Below are 18,548 nucleotides of genomic sequence, written 5' to 3' on the forward strand. Positions count from 1 at the left end.
AGTGCAAATTGAAAGTTGTCCATCTAAGTTTATATAAAAATGACAAATATTTGTGTGATATTAAAACCCAAACATCCCCGAGGCCAAACAATTCACTTTTAAATAAAACATTTTTCTAACTTTTTATATATTATAGGTACCGTATAATTTGGGTTGATGGCCACAATATTTTTTTAATGTATGTTTTTATAGGCGTGTATATTCGAAAGGTTACTGTAGAGAAAAAGGGGTCATCTACAATGTTCAACTTTTGTTGTTTCCTTATATAGTATTAATAAAATACGACTAAGGGGAATGCTTGCTTTGCACAATTCCTCATAACATGTTTTCTGCGTCTCGAATTCTGTTAACCTCTCTTATAAATTACATTGAGGGGTACAACTTTTTTATGATGTTTTAAAATAGCGATAGTCCCTGAAACAATGTTACATGACGGGCCATTTTGTGGCAGGAAGATGGTACTTTCTGCAGTTAAATAAGGGTGACATTCGAGAAATAGGAATTTTTGAATTGCATTTCATTTGCAGATAAAATCCAGGTAACTTAAACACGACGTTATCTTTTTGAAATCTGTAATTGACCACAGTGCCGTGAAAGATGTCTGGCACAAGAATGTTAACCTGACTCTTTACACGTGCGTCTCAAGCACGTTAGTATCTGCTGTAGTGTAGCTATCTGTATGCGAAACCCTGCACACAGGCAAGCGATCTACCCGTAAACTGGTTTACGTAAAGGTAAATATAATTTGCTCGCTGTCAGGATGTTTAACCTGTTTTTTATGTTTCGGTAAGTATTTTTTGAAAAAAGTCCATTGACCATAACAAGGCGAATAGCCCACAGTACAGTAAGAGGGTAGTGTGTCTTGGACCAGCTCTTGAAATAAACCGAAATTAATAAATAATTAATAAACTAACCTGTAGATTACAAATCAACGAGGACTGCTGTATTTCTGCTTCGTTTTTTCAAACTTTCAGCTGAACAGCAGCTACAAGAAAATTATTTACTAGTAACAGAACGTGGAATAGCACGACTGTTCTCTGCTTGTGAAGTTGAGAACAATTTACCTTTAGCCCAAAACTGAAATCATTAGATTAAAAGTCTTATTTTTATTTAAAAAAAAGCGACCTGTCATGGTCGTTAATTTTACTTGCGGGGGTGATATTTTAATGTTTTGCCTTGTGTTTCATCACGGTCTTTAATTGCCAGTTTACTGTTTAAGTCCCATATAGTGTAACCCACCTGCAGGTGAAGGTCGACCAGTTTCCCCCAGTTCCCCTGGTGATCTGTGTGCAGTACTCTAGAGATCATATGCAGACAGTGATCTCTGCTTTGCCTTGGTGCACAGTACAGGAAAAGTTACAACTGAGAGGAGTTTAACTCTCCTTGCTTTTTAAAATTGGTACAGTGTAAGCATTCTCGAAATACTTTACTGCTCTTTCCTACTAGTTATAGCTCTAACAGCATGGCTGTGTAACTTGTTTTGGACCAAAAAGTTCTCTTATCTAAAAAAGTGCTTCCTATTTTCTGTCAATTAACTGCATGTTCTCCTGATCTTTACTTGAGTGCCTGAGTCTCTCTTTCGTTATTGAGACAGACGGTAACAGAGCTGACAGTAACTTTAAGGACTGTGAATACTTATATGAGAACAAGACAGGTGGGAGGTCTTTCACTCATTTGTTTGCTTGCAGCTTATTCAACCAAAAAGATCTCATCCGACATTTGCCTGAAAGATCGTCAATAGTTGGGCCTGTAGTGGTCTTTCTTAGACTTTGTGCCAATTAATTGTGTGATTAAATCCTATTTAAGTTTCATTCAATAGGGCTGACGTTAAGATTATTTTAACCTCAACATCTGATAAACTATATGCAAAGACCCTACAGTGGTTATTCTCTCAAGGTTTGCAGCGCGTTTGCTCTTGATTGCTAACGGAGAAAAGACTTCCTCGCCTTTGGACGTTGTCTGAATGCTTCCTTGCCACGACAGGTATGTAATTGTAACTGTTTTTGTTTCCCTTTTGTCTCATGTTCCAGAAACTGCTGGGCCAGAATGGTTTAGGCTGTTTTCTGAGGTCTTTGGATCCGTGAAGCAGGGCACAGACTTGGCTGTGAAGCTCGCCAGCCTGAGATGAGCACCTGCGCGGCGGTCTGTTCCTTCGGCACGCGCTAGCGGGGGGGACGGCGGCCGGGCCATGTTGCGGCTGCGGAGCGTGTGTCGCTCCTCCTGGAGGCTCCTGCACCCCCGGGTGGCAGGCAGCGATCAGGTGCTGGAGCAGCTGTTCGCCAGCGGGAGCGAGGAGCAGGTGCTGGACGTCGTGGGCAGGAACAAAGCCAAGCTGTCGGCGGCGCACGTGGGCCTGGCCATGAGCCGGCTCTGGCAGTTCCAGAAGGAGAAGCCCCAGATGCTGCGCACCCTGGAGTTTACCAGAACCCACCCGCAGTTCCTTGCCCTGTGCGTGCTGGCGGAAAACAAGGTGGAGCAGCTGCCGGACAGCGAGCTCGTGGACATGCTGTACAACGTGCTCAGGTGAGACGCCAGGCTCTGCGGGTGGGGAACACACCGAACGCAGTTCAAGGGAGAGCACAAAGCGGCTTCGCCTCACTTTCCTGAGCGAGTTTCTGACAACGATGATCGTCAGTGTGGCTGCCATGGCTTTTGGCTTCGGCAGCTGTGTGCCCAGTAAGGATTAAGAACATAAGAAAGGAAAAGAGAAATAAGAAGTGAGAGGAGGTCATTAAGTCCGTCAAGCTCATTTGGTTTCTGTTAGCTCATTGATCTCCATCAGTTATTTAATAATAATAACAATAATACACTTTATTTTCTATAGCGCCCCTAAAGGTGGCTTCTTAAAGTGCTTTACAGAATGACAGCAGCAACAACAACAATTGAAAATAAACAATAAAAACTACACAAGGTCAACACGATGAGAATATGCAGAGGAGACAGTAGATGGTGGTACTAAATACAATAGGAGCAGAGGGGTAAAGAATGGAACCAGTTAAGTAAAGACTCTTCTAAAGAAGAAGGAACTGTTATTATTTATTATAATAATAATAATTATTATTAATTATTTCCTGGAATAAACCAGAATATTGGCCTTGACAACATGATCCAGACACACACCGCCCTCTATGTAGAGAAGAGCCTCCTGTTCTCGGAGTTAAAAGCACCTCAATGTAGTTTTCATTTGTGTCCTCTGCTTCACGTAGATAAAGAGCAAGTATATTAAACTGGCCCGAGCCAATCTCGGTTATGGGTTGCTCTTAATCTTTATGACGGTATCTGCTATTGACAGCTAACTCCCTCCAATCGATACCACTTTCTTTCCATATTAACATTTATAAAATAATCTCTAAAGAGAGAGCTCCAGGCAGATAGTATAAGTTATCTCTTTTTATTGTCCAGATTACTAATGGAAATAATCATCCCTGAGCGCAATTTAAGAAAGACTGGGATGTGGAAATGAGCTGAGAATAATGTGATGTAATTCATTACGTGGGCAGCACCTAATTTCGTCTGCTTTGAGATTAACACCTGTTCACGACATGGTAATTCGTAATTGACTTTCCTGTTTTATGTTCAATTTTCTGTGTCACCATGAAGTACTCAGTTTCTGTTCAAGATCACTGCAGTACTACATCACATTGTTTAATTGCTTTACCTGAAGGCTGAGTGTGGAACCACATGACTCTCTGGTCCAGGAACTTGTTACAGAAGGATGGCGCAGAATAGACAGGTGAGCATTGACGACTGAGCGTATGTGATGGATGACGACTGTTAAGCAATATAGCAATCTGTTTTCAGCTCAAGTTACTGTACATTGCTTAGAGTTCTCAATTGAACCAGCACACCAAGTGTGCTTTGCTTCTTCCTTTTTGAAAGTATTGTTTTCCGAAATCTAACAACAAAATATATGAAATTCCAAACAGAATCTTAAAATGGGATCTCTCACAATAAAAATTTGCTTTTTTCTTTACAGGTTACCAATGGCCCCGCTGTCCAAGTTTGCAAATTGCTTAAATGACCAGCACCTGAACTGTAGCCCTCTAATGGGAGAAATCACTGAGATTGTAAGCCAGAAACTGGACTCGGTAAAAGATGCCAGGTGTGTGTGCACTAGGAACGTCATACAGTTACAAGTTTGGTTAATGAGAAAGGCATGTCATCTTTCCCTTTCAGTGTTACTCTTTGACGTTCTTAAGTCTGCCCCCATATGTAAGTTTGTACTGTGCTGTACAGAAAGAAAGCAACCCAGTGGTCTACCTGTGTGAGCAATTCAGATGATCTTTTTTCTTTGTTAAACATGTGAAGCTTCAGGCACCAATTGAGCAGTTTATGCAGGAGATTTCAGACAAGGTTGTCCAACCAGAAGTGAAACAAAAACACGTGACATTTAAGGGAGATCTTTCTGTTCACTTTGCAGTCACGTAGAATATCAGAGATTTAAGAAAATAAAGTTCAGTTGTATTGAAATAGGAGATCAGTACAAGAGATCAAATCAAGACTGGGAGCCTCCTTAGTAATATTTTACTCTTACTGGTAAATCTACGTTTTCTCATGCAAAATTCCTTTCATTATTTAAACTACACTAAATAGGGCGGCTGGACGTAGTCTGTGCTACTGCTCTAGGTTTAGAATATCCATACAACCATGTTTTATCTCTGCCCTGTGTTGGCCTGAATAGAAGTCCCCATGGTGGAGACTTTGACGTACCACTTCTGTGTGTGAGCTCCAGGGTGTTTGTATGCTTGCAGGGTTCTGTCCATTCTGATGATCGGCGTCTCAGCTCTTGTGTCCCCAAGGCTGCGGGACGCTCTCATCCAGAAGATGGATTTCCTCCTGGACACCACGGGTCCCACCCACTTCAACACTCCCAGAAGAGTCATACAGTTCCTGCGCAACGTCAAGCACAGCTACAGGCCCTTGATGGAGAAGTGCAACAGAATCCTCTTGCGCAGTGTGAAGGATCTGGATGCTGAAAACATCAGCATCATCCTCGGGCTTTATCAGTCTCTGCAGTTCAATAACTGTGACTTTCGACTGGCTGCTAAACGGAGACTTTCCGAGCTTCTCGATTCCTGCACCGATCCTGTGTCTTTTACCAGACTCTTTGCTGCGCTTGGACCCATGGCTGGGCAGGAGACCAGGGAGAGGTACTTGAAAATGTACAGACAGATGTACATACCGTGTAGATTATGCTGCAGCAATGCTGGTCTTGCATGACCTGAATCCTAAGTTATAAAGTTGAATTGCTTTAGTGTTAGAACAAATGGCAAAAGGAGATGGATGTGGCAAGCTTCTTTTTCTTAAAAGAATACTGGTCGTAAAAGTTCGGGCATATTGTGTGCAAGGAGTCGGTGTTAGCATGGAGCCGAAACGGGTGTTAGTGCCAGCATGACAATACTGTTCCTTGTTTTGTAGGTTGGAAAGTTCTGCACTGCTATTGGCTGAAGAGTTGAACTCCCAGCAGGCACTGGCACTTGCAGAAACTATGGAGGAAATGGAGTGTAGAAACCTGCAGCTGATTAACAAGCAAGTCGACTTCATTAATAACCCTGCGTGGCAATTAGGTCTTCAACTTCTACTGATTACATAGAAGTTAATTCATATTCATATGTCTTGCTGAGTTACAAGAAAGTGGTGTAAATAGTGTGCAATAATAACATGTTAATGGAGCTGAGTTTTGTTCTATTGCATATTAGTATGACCGAGGGAATCTTAGAAGTGAAGCTATTTAACTCTTGCCCAAATAGTTGGTTTGGTACACATAGAATTAGAAAATTGTAAGGTTGCTTTTTATTCATGCTCTTATGATTTTTTTTTCTAGAATTGGCACAATCTTTTCCAAGAACTTGGAAGGATACAAACCCGTGGAGATCGCTAGGATTACTCAGGTTCTGATTCTGCTGCATTACCAGAATCCAGAGTTACTCACGAAGCTGAGGTGTTTTCTAGTGAGGTAATAAAAATCTCCCGTCCAGATACTGGGTAGGCTCACACCTGTAGATGGTCTAACTCTTGGTGAAGATGAAGGACTTGATTTAATGTAATGAGCCTTTTGAGAATGAAAACACTGTGTGCAAGTGCAGGTGCTACACAATCCAGAGATCTAACTCCACCTAGGGATAGCCCACCCAATCTGGATGCCTGACTCCTCGTATGCGCGGCCTACACAGTCCGCAGGCCTGACCCCTCGTATGCGCGACCTAGGCAGTCCGCAGACCTGACCCCTCGTATGCGCGACCTAGGCAATCCGCAGACCTGACCCCTCGTACACGCGGCCTACGCAGTACGCAGGCCTGACCCCTCGTACGCGCGACCTAGGCAGTCTGCAGCCCTGACCCCTCGTACGCGCTGCCTACGCAGTACGCAGGCCTGACCCCTCGTACGCGCGGCCTACGCAGTACGCAGGCCTGACCCCTCGTACGCGCGGCCTACGCAGTACGCAGGCCTGACCCCTCGTACGCGCGACCCATGCAGTCCGCAGGCCTGACCCCTCGTACGCGCGGCCCACGCAGTCCGCAGGCCTGACCCCTCGTACGCGCGGCCCACGCAGTCCGCAGGCCTGACCCCTCGTACGCGCGGCCCACGCAGTCCGCAGGCCTGACCCCTCGTACGCGCGGCCCACGCAGTCCGCAGGCCTGACCCCTCGTACGCGCGGCCCACGCAGTCCGCAGGCCTGACCCCTCGTACGTGCGGCCCATGCAGTCCGCAGACCTGACCCCTCGTACGTGCGGCCCATGAAGTCCGCAGGCCTGACCCCTCGTACGCGCGGCCCATGCAGTCCACAGGCCCGACCCCTCGTACGTGCGACCTAGGCAGTCCGCAGGCCTGACCCCTCCTACCTATGAGCTACGAGTGCTAATGTGTGCTTCTGTCTTCCAGTCACCTGCAGGTCAGTGTGTTTCCCTATGAGGTCACCATGCTGACCCGAGTGCTCTCCATGCTCCCCTCCCCCCGGCTGGATGAGGAGGTGACCTCCCGTGTGGATGATCTCCTCCCGCAGTGCAACCTCAGCGACCTCAACACCTTTGCCGCCGCCATGGCCAAGTGGGTGCGCCACGACCCCTCCTACAGGCACGTGATGCCCCGAGTGTACGTAAAGCTGCTCCAGAAGCTGAACCACTGCGGGCTGGAGAGGCTGCGGAAAGCGGACAGTTTGGACCTGCTGCTGGAAGAGCTCAAGTACGTTCCCGGGGAGTGGTTTGAGGAGGTGCTGCTCGAGGAGACCATGCTCAGTTTGCAGCGGCTGATAGATCAGATCTCTTGGAGCAATGTACCTGAACTGGCAGTTTTCCTGACCCGAACCAACCACCTATGCACACCACTGATGGACAGAATTGCGAGTGTTAGCATGGAGCACATTGAAAAGGTACGAGTATCATTTCGACAGCAGCCTGGATAAATCAGGAGAACCTCACTAGATGACATGCTCATCTGTGTTCTTGTCCTCCCCTGCACCCACACAACTGATTATTGCATCTTGGATATCTTGGTGAATGGAGTAGCACAGTGGAGCAGTGGTTAGCATTGCTGGGCTCTGGGTTCAGTTCTGGACCTAGGGTGCAATCAGTGTGTTCTCTCCATGTTCGCCTCCAGGTGCTCTGGTTTCCTCCCAGAGTTCAAAGACATGCTGGTAGATTAATGGGATTCTGGGAAAACTGGCCCTTGTGTGAGTATGTCTGTGTCTGTGTGTGTGCGCAACGATGAAATGTTGTCCCATCCAGGGTGTATCCCTGCTTGCACCCTTTGCTTGCCTGATAGGCTCCTGCTCCCCCGTGACCCTACCAGATAAAGCAGTCAGGAAATGAATTAATAGATCTTGGTTTATTTATTTGCAGATTCATTATTCAGCAATGTATGCCACCATCCTCCCCTTCACTGTACTGAATTATGATCCACCACAAGGTGACGAGTTTTTCAACGCCTGCATCCAGCACTTGAGACCCCATATAAGTAAGTAGTCTTTTTCAAGGTTTGAAGTAGTTCAAGTAGGCATAAGGTTTTTAGAGTCGCGTTTTCGGACTGTTATAACATTTATTTTTTTGTAGAACTGTGTTTTTAAGCAGTTGTTCTCACCCCTGTCCTGGTGTTGATTTTAGCTAAGCAAATTTAGTTGAGTCCTTTACAGGTAGCTGCGGCAGCATGTGTAGGCAACAAAGGAACAAGTAAAGGTTTATTCCATGCTGAAAAGAAGAAAAGAAACAACATTTTGCTTGTTGAGCTACACACCCAAAGAAGGCTCCACAGCTGAAAGATTGTTCCTTTTCTTCTCTTTACTTGTTCCTTTACTTGTTCTGTTTCAAGGTTTTTAAGGTAAATATCACCCTTTGTGATATTTCGTTGACATGACCCAATTTACTCCCCTCTCCCTCTTTATGTTAGACACAAGCTCTGATTTACTGTTGTATGTATTCCTACCTGCTAGTGTGCTTTCTGCATTTCTTTGATACTTCAGAGATGAGATGATCAGCATTTCCCGGAATTTTAATTAGAACAATAATGTAGAAATAAATGACCCACAAAGAAGCAGGGAAGAGGGAGTAAAAAGCATTTCTGATTCATTTTCATGCAGTTATGTAAGGAAAATGCAGTTTCATTTTTAGTTTTTGATGGATGTTTCGTTTTGCAGGCTCGTTTGATCCCCACCTGCTGGTGCTGCTGGCATATTCTTTGGCAGTGGCTGATTGCTTCCCAGAAGATGTGATTCGAGAAATCTTTAATGTGGATTTCTTGGCTAAGCTGGATGCACAGTTGGAAAGTTCGTAAACCACTTTTTGTTTTGTCTGAACTGGAATTTTTGGGGGCTCCGATTTCGTTTTGGTTATGTTTTGAGTTTTGCCTACCAGCTTTATGGAAAACCTATTGTTAGTCATTGACTGGTGTAGATTTAAAGTGACCTTTATCCACTATCCACGAAACCAAGTATTCTCTCTTGAGCTATGGTCTGAATCTCTGGCAGATTTATTAGCAAACAAGATTAGCAAACAATTTCCATCAATACTTTTATTGCTGAGTCCTAAATGAACAAGACTTCTATCTGAATTTTGTTCTAAAGGGTTTTCTTATTTCTAGTAAAAGTAATACTTTTAACTATTTGCTTGATTTCTGAGAGAACATGAAGCCAGACTGTAGGACTGAGAGAATGCAACCTACTGGTACCCACTAAGAGAACCTTTTTACTAGCCTTTGAAGGATTGAAATAACCCAGGCAGGAAAATGCACCATTGTAAACAATATGGCACTTCCCAACAGGTGAAAAAGTAAAGATGGGGGTGATGTCATAAGAGAGATCGAAATATTGACAGAGAGTCATTTTCAGCCCTCACTTACTACTTACAGTAGGGAGCAGTTGTAAGACCTGGATTTAAATCTCCCCTGCCCCTGTTTTAACAAGGCTTTGTTTGTCAATGGCAGCTCTTCCTGACGCTCTGAACATGCGAATAAGATTGAGGCTGATGGAGCTGAACAGAGCCGTCAGCTTAGAATGCCCAGAATTCCAGATCCCCTGGTTTCACGAGAGATACTGCCAGCAGCTCCTGAAGAAAGGTAAGTCCGAGAGCCTGAGGGCAGGACAGGAGCTACCAAGACCTACCCGGGACCTGGGGGAATTCTCATGTACTGTATCTTCATGTATCTGTGTACAGACAGCCATTTGATACCTTTTAATACCACTGATCTTGAATACTAAGGTGTTAGAGATAAGGAAGGTGGATCTTTTCTAGTGAAAGAGAGAATACGGGAGTATCCACTCGGTTTGCTTAACAGCTGTGCACAACCCAAGAAGTGAGAACATATTAAAAAAAAAAAGAATAAAAGTCCTGGAAATGCTAGGTGAGCTTGATTTGAATTTCTCCCATCTAAAAGTGACCATCTGCAACAGTAATTCACAAACCTGTAAAGTTTTAATCGAATATGTTGATAGATTTATGGAGGACTTTGGAATTTTGGGTGGGTGTAGGAGTTTATATCCTTCAGGGAGGGAATGTTCACACTTCCCCATGGCTCACTCTCTGACAGTAGAATAGATTATTTTAATGAATTGAATTTACAATAAGTACATATCTGAGACTGTGGAATGTACTGTATCAGACCATGCAGTAATACTGTAGGACCTAATGGTGTACTCGGAGGAAAACATACTGAAATTAACGTCTATGGGACGAATTTCAAAGAGATCAAATTTATTGAACTACAATCCGAATTAGAACTTTTGGGAGAAAGTTGTTGAAATGAAACAAATAACTACATGCTTTGTATAAATATAAATGGGCAAGATCATAAGAATAGTCTGTGCACTCTATGTAGATAATATCTCAACCTGATGTTTCCTTTAGGCTATCCTAAAGGAATATTTTGAAATTTTAGGGGAGAAACTGAATGTGAAAAAACAAGTTCTGTCACATGATGTCTACCAATCAGACCCACTGAAACATGTTTCATCTACATTACATCCCATTGACCTTAAAATGCAAAGAGAATATAGCCATATTAAATATACTTTGCTTTGTAGAGTTCTAGATTTGAAGCTGTTAAATTTAATATTGTACCATGACAGCTATCCCTGTTTCACAACCTACCTGTAGAGGTCTCCTGAGCTTTCCAGTTCATCACCTCATTTGAAGATTTAGTGGGAAAGGCAAATGCAAAGAATCAGTCTTGAACATACTCTTGTATTACTACTTTCAATTACGGCCAGAGGTACGGTATCACCCTGATCATACTGTAATACAAGATGGGAAGTAAATAGATTTCTGACATTATTGCATTTGGAGGCTTAATTATTGACATAAGCTCTATATAAAAGTGAAATGTTTTCCACAAATAAACATCTTCAAAAATATAATTCTTCTTTATAAATTTATAACACATTTACAAAAATAAAACAGTTAAAAATATAAAACACCTTTAAAACAAATATTTTAACCAGCCTGAAAAGGGAAAAAACCGAAACACGCCCTGTGTGTCAGTTTCTGTCCAAAGAGTCAGAGTCAGGCTAATTCGAGATCTTCAGCAGCATCGTCCTTTCGCTTCAAGTGTAAATGTTTCACCCTGAAGGCTAACATTTTGCAAAAACATTGTATCGTCGCAGGTAATGGTTCTGTCACTGCAGTCCAGCAGCAAATTCATAAGATGCTGGGGGAGATTCTAGGAGGAATGAGTTATGCCAAAGTGTCTGTACTCACGCCTTATTTCTATGTAGTCGGTAAGTTGTATAATATTACCCTTGGAACTAGTGTACTTTGCTTCATATGAAATTAATACCAAGAAATGTAATTGAGTTTGTCCAGGTGGATGCAGTACTGCCTATAGCATACATTTAAACCACAGAAGACTCTGATTTCTAAAATGAGCAGCACTTTAGAAATTTAGTCTGTTTTCTCTTAATTGTAAATATCCAGAATTTGCTCTCTGCTATGGGAGTCCACAGTCTCTAGGCTAATACCCTGGATGACTATTCCTCCAGAATTTGAATGCATCTTGGACAGAAACAAGAAGCCTATCCCTTACGTGGAGCACAGCAGGTTGCTGATCACGGAAGAAGGGAAGGTGCACTGGGGTCCTGGCAGTCCTGTGAACGACAGAAGTGAACTTCCGCCGGGAGCTCAGCGGTAGGCCTTTAACGTTACAGTGTCCTCCATCGCCAATCTGTCCTCCTTCCATTTTCTAACCGCAATTCAGGGTCATGGGGGAGCCTGAGCCTATCCCAGCAAGCAATGGCTGCAAATCAGGACACTGACACAGCAACACACACCCACTCCAGGGCCAGTTTTCCCAGAATGTCTTTGGACTGTGAGAGGAAATTGGAGCACCCTGAGGAAACACACCCGGACACAGGGAGAACATGCAAGCTCCACACAGACAGTACCCCAGGTCCAGAATTAAACCCAGGGCCCCAAGACTGCGAGGCACCAATACTAACCACTGCGCCACCGTGTTGTCCTTCATTGCAGACTTTGTCTCGCGTATCTCCACACTGCTCAACTTTACAAACACGCATTAATGAAGAGCAGTGTCTTAACTTTTTATAATAATAATAGCTTACACTTTATAGCGCTTTTTGAACACTCCACTCAAAGCGCTTTACAGGTAATGGGGTCTCCCCTCCACCACCACCAATGTGTAGCCCCCACCTGGATGATGCAATGGCAGCAATAGTGCGCCAGTAAGCTCACCACACATCAGCTATCAGTGGGGATTATCAGGAGGCCATAACTGGTAAAGACCAATGGACACCAGGACGCTGGAGTGACACCCCTAGTCTTTTCCAGAAACACCCTGGGATTTTTAAGGACCACAGAGAGTCAGGACCTCGGTTTTGTGTCTCATCCGAAGGACGGCACCTTTTTACAGTATAATGTTCCTGTCACTATACTGGGGCATTAGGACCCACACAGACTGCAGGGTGAGCGCCGCCTACTGACCTCTTTCAGCAGCAACCTTAGTTTTTCCCAGGAGGTCTCCGATCCAGGTACTGACCAGGCTCACACCTGCTGAGCTTCAGTGGGTTGCCAGATGTGAGCTGCAGGGTGACATGGCTGCTGGCTATAATTGAACTTTTTTTAAATCAGACTACAAATTCAGACTACACTTTCCGGAAGAAATAAATACATGTATAAAGTATCAGCTCAAGGTACCAGTACAAAAGTGTGAATAATTTGAATGAATGTTACCTGCAAGTACTGGATGACTTCTTTATCAGAAAGTGCTCTTTCCTGTGCTTTCTCCTCAGCGTTGCTGTGGATTTCCTTGACTCCAAATCCTTCTGTAAAAATTCTCGTCACATGAAAGGAGAGGCTGTGATGAGAAAAAGGCACCTAGAGATCCTGGGATACAATGTAGCTCAGGTGAACAGAAACTGTAATGTTCTGCGCTACAGGACAAGTAACATATACTGTCTTTGGTGAAGGAATGTTGTTTCTTCTGTATTGCAGTTTTGAAAATAAACCTCTGATCTTGAAACTTAGGTTCAAAACTAACATGATCATCTTATTTTGTTGACTTAATTTCTTTATTTTAAACAGATCCCTCACTTTGAATGGAATTCAATGGAGCTCTCAACACGGGACGCTTGGAAAGAATACCTACGAAAGAAGATATTTTCAGAACATTCTTAAATGGATGGAGTTTTCATATCATAATAAAAGACTTGTTTTTAATTCTGAATATCATTCTGTGTGGAACAAAAATTAGTTATATTTTTCTTGAAAGTGGCATTATTTTACTTCTTCCATTTTCTGTCCTTCTATAGAGGGCAGAATGACTTAAGATGGTTCTTTCTCATTTTGTTGTCTTATGTGAAGTTAAAGCAATTTCACATACGGAATGAACCACTGCTTCACGTACTATATTTTAGTAGACTACACATTTTATCTTAACCTCCAGCTCTGTTTCTAAACTTTTTTTAAAATTCACAGGGAGAGTGGTACCCAAGGATTAGATGCATTTGAGAGTGTTTATTGACTATTTACATTTGGTCTTGACTGAGGCTCAGCCCCCTGGCCACAGGACAAGGACGCTGGGACCCCTGTGCAGAGTGAGAAGTGACCAAGAGGCAGATGAGTGGGGTGAAAAGAAGAGAGATTTGCATATTTACTGCTATAAGAAATGAGCTTCACTTAAGAACTTTAAAATAATTTCTATCATTTTATCCTTGTTTTTTATGTTACTGGTACAGAACGTTTAGATCTCAAATTGCCTACTACAGTAGCTCTGCATTTATGTTGTCTCAGAATGTAGGTAAATGGTGTCTCTTTAATAATCATTTACATATTTACTGCTCAATCCTCTTCGATGCCTGAATACACTAAAAATGTTCTTAGGATTGAACCATGCCACCAGCCCCTTCTTACAAAACGCAAAGCATGGAAATTTAGAAAGTTTAGATTTTAGCTCTGATTTCCATGAAGGCTAGGAAAAAGTGTCTTGGAGTGATTGTGCCTAATAATAATCCTTACATTCACTGAGTGCTTTTAATTCCAGAGCTCTTTACACATGGAAGGGGACTTACTGCATCCTCCTCTGAAATACTGCACTCACCTGGTTGATATACTTGTGCCAGCAGCCCAACTACATACTGTAGCTACATAGCAGAGAGGAAGTGACATGAACAAACTGCTTCACTGAATTAAGGGGGGATTTTAGGAAGGCCACTGTACAAACACAGAACCCCTACTCTAAAGTGTCATCAGATCTTTAATGACCGAGTATGCAGGACCTCAGTTTAACATCTTAGCTGAAAAACAGCTCCTCTTACTTACTCTTACTGTGACCCTGCTCATGGTACTGGGACACTGGCTCGGGGCTTGGAGTTTCTGGTCCAAAGGGAAGATTGCTAATTACTAACCCACTGGAACCAGGTGCAGCAGCAACCTCATTTTCCCTGGAAGTCTCCCAGTCCACTACTGACCACTGACATCCTTGCTTAGCTTCTGAGAATTGACAGGATCTGGCTATAAGGTGGTAATCCTGCTGCTGGTCAATACTCAAATTGCTTTATATTAGTTTAAATTGTTTATTTTACAAAAAAAAATCAAAGCAACATAAAATACAGTTTGATATATCTGGCAATATATAAGTCACAAGTACTGTTTCTACTTCATTTATAACAAATGTGTTTCTTAACTGTCAGCCTTGTCTAGTGCTGGGAAGATTGATGTTAAAAACACAAGGGATGCTGTTAGGCAGCACGGTTTTTCAGCCTATAACATATTTCTTAGCCAGATGAAGATTGGAGGATGGAAAACTCAAAAGTTCAATCTCCCAAGTGTTAAAAACATTCTAACGACGTGCAGAAAATACATCTAGGCTGGACGGCGACTTGCTCGTCAGCCTTCGTGTGAAGCGCTCGTTTCGGAAGCACAGGAGGGCCGTCACAGCTTGGACATCTTGGTGACATTGAGGCGGATGGGGAGGCAGGAAGCTCCAGAGGCGTAACGGATCTCCCTCAGCATCCCACTCCACTGCTTCTTGTCATCCTCGTACCTGTCGCAGCAAGGGCAACCCCATAAATCACCCGCGTCTGCACAAAAAACTCAACAGATCCTACAGGCAGTAGTAGGTGGAGGTGGAAAAACACTTAGGCCTCTACTGACATTCTTTTTTCTAAACTTGATGTTAAAGCTATCGAGAAACTTCCAATCCATTCATTTTAGTTCTCATCCAGACAATCATGTGTATGAATGCCAGTTAACAGCAAGTCTGTCTTGAGCACAAAGGGTGTCCATCATTTAAGTAGTTTACGTCAGTGGTAATGAAATAAAAGCCTACTTCCAGACGTCGGTGATCTCTGATGGGGCAAATTCCTTGTTTTCGAGCTGAATCATGGCGAAGCCTCCGATAGCGTACAGAGACCCCGCGTTGCTGATGAGGTTGATGGAGCTTCTCTCTTGGGGAAACTCAATCATAGCCTCCCACCTGACAATATAAATACAGAGGAGTTAAGAGTTTTTGCTAATCTGTAAATCACAATACTTAGTATTAAGACAGTAATATTTGTTCTTTAAGTGAATAAAAGACGTATCACTGTACGTCATTTCCAAACAATAAGGTACACCATGAATAAGTATACAGTATTTAACGTTATTAACATTATTACATTCATCTGTCAAAGTCAAAATTCAGAAGAGCTAAGTCTGCATGATTCACCTTTTTTTAGATTGGAAAAGAGGTTGTTGAAACACCTACTTGTTACTAGCAAAATCATAGACCTCACTCGCGGCGGTAAGGCCGTCTTCGTTGACTCCGCCAGCCACAAAAAGTTTGCCGTTGTGAACAACAGCACCAAACATCGCCCGTGGAGATTTCATTGGAGCCAGCTCCTTCCACTCCGACTTCTTTGGGTTGTACACAAACATCTTGTTTACAGTTTTCCTGCAAAAGAGGACGTAATCATTTCGAAGATCACATCTTTTAGGCTTATCGCTGCACACAAGGAGATTTATCCTATTCATTTTCATTGAATTGGGCACACATTTTCAAAGAACGCTGGGTATTTTCTGCAGTTTACTTTCAGTAGTTTTTATTATTGCACGCCGATTTCTTTTCCCAGAAACTGAAGTCTAAGGATTGAAGTAAATAATCATCGTTTCACATCCGTGTGGTTCAGAGCTCCTACAGCTGCATCCCCCTGCCTTTTCTCCTTACTTGTCATCTGTCTTTCCTCCAATTGAGTAGAGCAATCCATTATGCGAGACCACAGAATGACCGTGGATCCTAATTGGCAGCTTTTTGCTCTCACTCCATTTCATCTCCCTGGAAGACAGATAAAGATGACATTAAAAAACAAGAATGCCAAACATGTGCATAAACTGAGAGTTTTCACACTCGATTTCATTAAATGGTGAAGTACACTCTTCCAGCCACACCTGTTGCCATAGAAGAGATCCCTTCCCCTCCCAGAAAGAGCTACGAGTTGCGTGCACGTTTTTAGCCTCCTGGGCTCAATGCGCGGAACGGCAGCCCTCTGTACTTACTGAGGATCAAAGCACAGCAGTGAATCAAGAGACTCATCCGTCTGAAGGTCCTTCCCTGCGACCGCGAAGATGAGGTTGTCACTTTCAGCCAAACCAAAGAGACACCGGGGTGAAGGCATTGGAGGAAGAGCAATCCATTCACCAGCAATACTGTCAAGCTGTAACAGCGCACAGAAACGATGAATTGATTGATTAGAGCAACTTGTACTGGCACACACAGAGACTCTGGATTTAACCCTCTCCTCCAACCCACTCGATAACCCCAGGGCAGAAGACAATACCCAAATAACAAATTACACAAAACTATATTAATCCTTACTGATGTATAATGCCAAAAGGATGAATTTAGTTCATCCACAAAATCATTAGTCTACTAAACTAAATGATTTCCTTTTCCATCCAAACTTTTAAAAGACCTAGTGACATATACTATAAATATCTCCTTCACAAAATTTTTTCAATGCTATTTCAACGATTTCCAGCAGAATTATTCGTTTTGAACTCTTCCTGTAAAAAACAAAAAAGAATTTACCTGGTAGAAATAGCACTGCAGGGGAAATTCTTTGTTTTCCTCGTCCACAAACAAACCTCCAACGACGTAGACTTGGTTGCTTTTGGTGATCAGACTGACATGGTTTCTTGGAATTTGTTGGGCCATGGCAGCCAGGTAGCACTCGTTCTCACTGGGGTCATAGGCTACAGCAGCTGTGTCATTGATCATGAGGACAAAGTCTTTGACATACATGCCATGTCTGGGAATGTCATTAAGGTAACCAGGCAACAGGTCTTCATCTCCCACGTCGCCGTTCACCACACCTTCCCCAGCCTCACCTGTTTTCCCTTTTTCTGGGAGCTTTCCAGCGAAGGCATCTTTAATCACCTGAATTTTCTTGAGCAGCTCAGGGCTCGACTTAATAATGTCATTCTTTTCCACGTGCTCTTTGAAGTACTTCTCAGGCAGGAGACGGAAGCGGATACAGTCAAAAGCCTCGCTGAGGCTCTTGACCCTGTTCTGTTTGTCTTTTCTGACCCAGCTCATCACGGCCTCAAACACAAGCTCTTCTTTTTCCACATTCAACGCATCTCCACCGATAATGGCGAACAGCTCATGGGGTGCCAGCTGAAGAAAGTCATCTTCTCTTGACAGGAGCTCAAATCGATCCGAAATGTAATCGCGTGCAGCCACAGCCAGTCTTGGGCAATTCAAGAGAAGCCCCAACCTGAATATGGCCAGGCAGTTGTTAGGGGCAAGTCGTTTCTGCAGATAAGTCACACACACGGTGAACACAGAGGGGATCTGGAAGCGACTTGCCACAGCAAAAATATCTTGCACATTCTCATCTGTGAGCTCTATCTCAGCCGAATAGAGGTATTTCACGATCATATCCATTATTTTGGGGTCAACATTTTCAAGAACAACCTCCTTCTTGCTCTCTTTCCCTTCCTCAGCAAAAAAAAGCTCACGGAAATATGGGCTGCATGCTGCCATAATCAACCTGTGACAAGGCAAGCTTTTGTCCCCCACTTTGAGAGTACAGTCAACAAACTTGTTGTCATCCAGGAGTTCCTTGAGGCCATCTTGAAGCAGGGTGCTCTGGTAGAGACGGAGCTCTTCCTTCAGGTCTTTTGTGAGATCCATTCTGAGGAAATCTGGGCTGTAGACAGAGGTGAAGGCCCCAGTACTTGCCGGCACTCTGGTCTGGCTGGAAAAAGGCTGATCAATGCACAGTGCTCAGGCTGAAGCCCCTGCAATTTAATCCTACCCCTCTAAATATAGCCACACACCCCAGCCTGCAGGAATTCAGGTTAGCCAAATTGGAAAGTTGTCTCTCTCTAGCAGCTGTCACAGACTGAAAGAAGCAACTGTGGATTTTGGTCACTATGGGAATTGACGTACAACAGTTAAATCCAGAAACATATACATATTTATATAACAATGACTAAAAATCAGTGACCAACTATTTATATAACAATGAGTACAATCAATGACCTATCTTCATCTTTCCAATAGGAACTATTAATAATTTAATCCACATAGTACTGTGTATTATTAAGGATATGAGTAACTTTTCTAGA

The 18,548-nt window shown here is 43.2% G+C and overlaps 2 protein-coding genes across 2 annotated transcripts; one reads left to right on the top strand and one right to left on the bottom strand.

Annotated features, from left to right (window-relative positions):
• The first annotated feature begins 421 nt into the window (after positions 1-421).
• Positions 422-13,168, top strand: fastkd1 (FASTK mitochondrial RNA regulator 1). The gene is made up of 15 exons (XM_088931290.1): positions 422-538; positions 2,031-2,523; positions 3,665-3,733; positions 3,977-4,102; positions 4,752-5,150; positions 5,419-5,529; positions 5,825-5,956; positions 6,883-7,369; positions 7,839-7,953; positions 8,630-8,758; positions 9,415-9,546; positions 11,090-11,203; positions 11,465-11,609; positions 12,731-12,845; positions 13,023-13,168. Exons 2-15 carry the CDS (start codon positions 2,189-2,191, stop codon positions 13,113-13,115), a joined length of 2,502 nt encoding a protein of 833 aa, XP_088787416.1. The 5' UTR covers positions 422-538; positions 2,031-2,188; the 3' UTR covers positions 13,116-13,168.
• A 1,330-nt stretch (positions 13,169-14,498) lies between these two features.
• On the bottom strand, positions 14,499-18,194 carry klhl41a (kelch-like family member 41a). The gene is made up of 6 exons (XM_088931291.1): positions 17,005-18,194; positions 16,473-16,630; positions 16,144-16,251; positions 15,685-15,870; positions 15,268-15,414; positions 14,499-14,982 (listed from the first exon to the last, which is right to left on the bottom strand). Exons 1-6 carry the CDS (start codon positions 18,109-18,111, stop codon positions 14,871-14,873), a joined length of 1,818 nt encoding a protein of 605 aa, XP_088787417.1. The 5' UTR covers positions 18,112-18,194; the 3' UTR covers positions 14,499-14,870.
• Between the last annotated feature and the right edge of the window lie 354 nt (positions 18,195-18,548).

This window comes from Atractosteus spatula, chromosome 13 (genome assembly GCF_055471065.1).
Source record: "Atractosteus spatula isolate fAtrSpa1 chromosome 13, fAtrSpa1.hap1, whole genome shotgun sequence".
Classification (NCBI taxonomy): domain Eukaryota; kingdom Metazoa; phylum Chordata; class Actinopteri; order Semionotiformes; family Lepisosteidae; genus Atractosteus; species Atractosteus spatula.

Bases quoted from the DNA above. Each gene is read 5' to 3' on its own strand.
- fastkd1 (XM_088931290.1), top strand. From the start codon at position 2,189: ATGTTGCGGCTGCGGAGCGTGTGTCGCTCCTCCTGGAGGCTCCTGCAC. The intron at 5,151-5,418 runs GTACTTGAAAAT...CTTGTTTTGTAG, and splicing joins GGGCAGGAGACCAGGGAGAG to GTTGGAAAGTTCTGCACTGC. The intron at 9,547-11,089 runs GTAAGTCCGAGA...GTATCGTCGCAG, and splicing joins CCAGCAGCTCCTGAAGAAAG to GTAATGGTTCTGTCACTGCA.
- klhl41a (XM_088931291.1), bottom strand. From the start codon at position 18,111: ATGGATCTCACAAAAGACCTGAAGGAAGAGCTCCGTCTCTACCAGAGC. The intron at 15,871-16,143 runs GTAAGGAGAAAA...CCTCTTTTGCAG, and splicing joins GGAGGAAAGACAGATGACAA to GAAAACTGTAAACAAGATGT. The intron at 14,983-15,267 runs GTAGGCTTTTAT...TTGCTGCGACAG, and splicing joins GAGATCACCGACGTCTGGAA to GTACGAGGATGACAAGAAGC.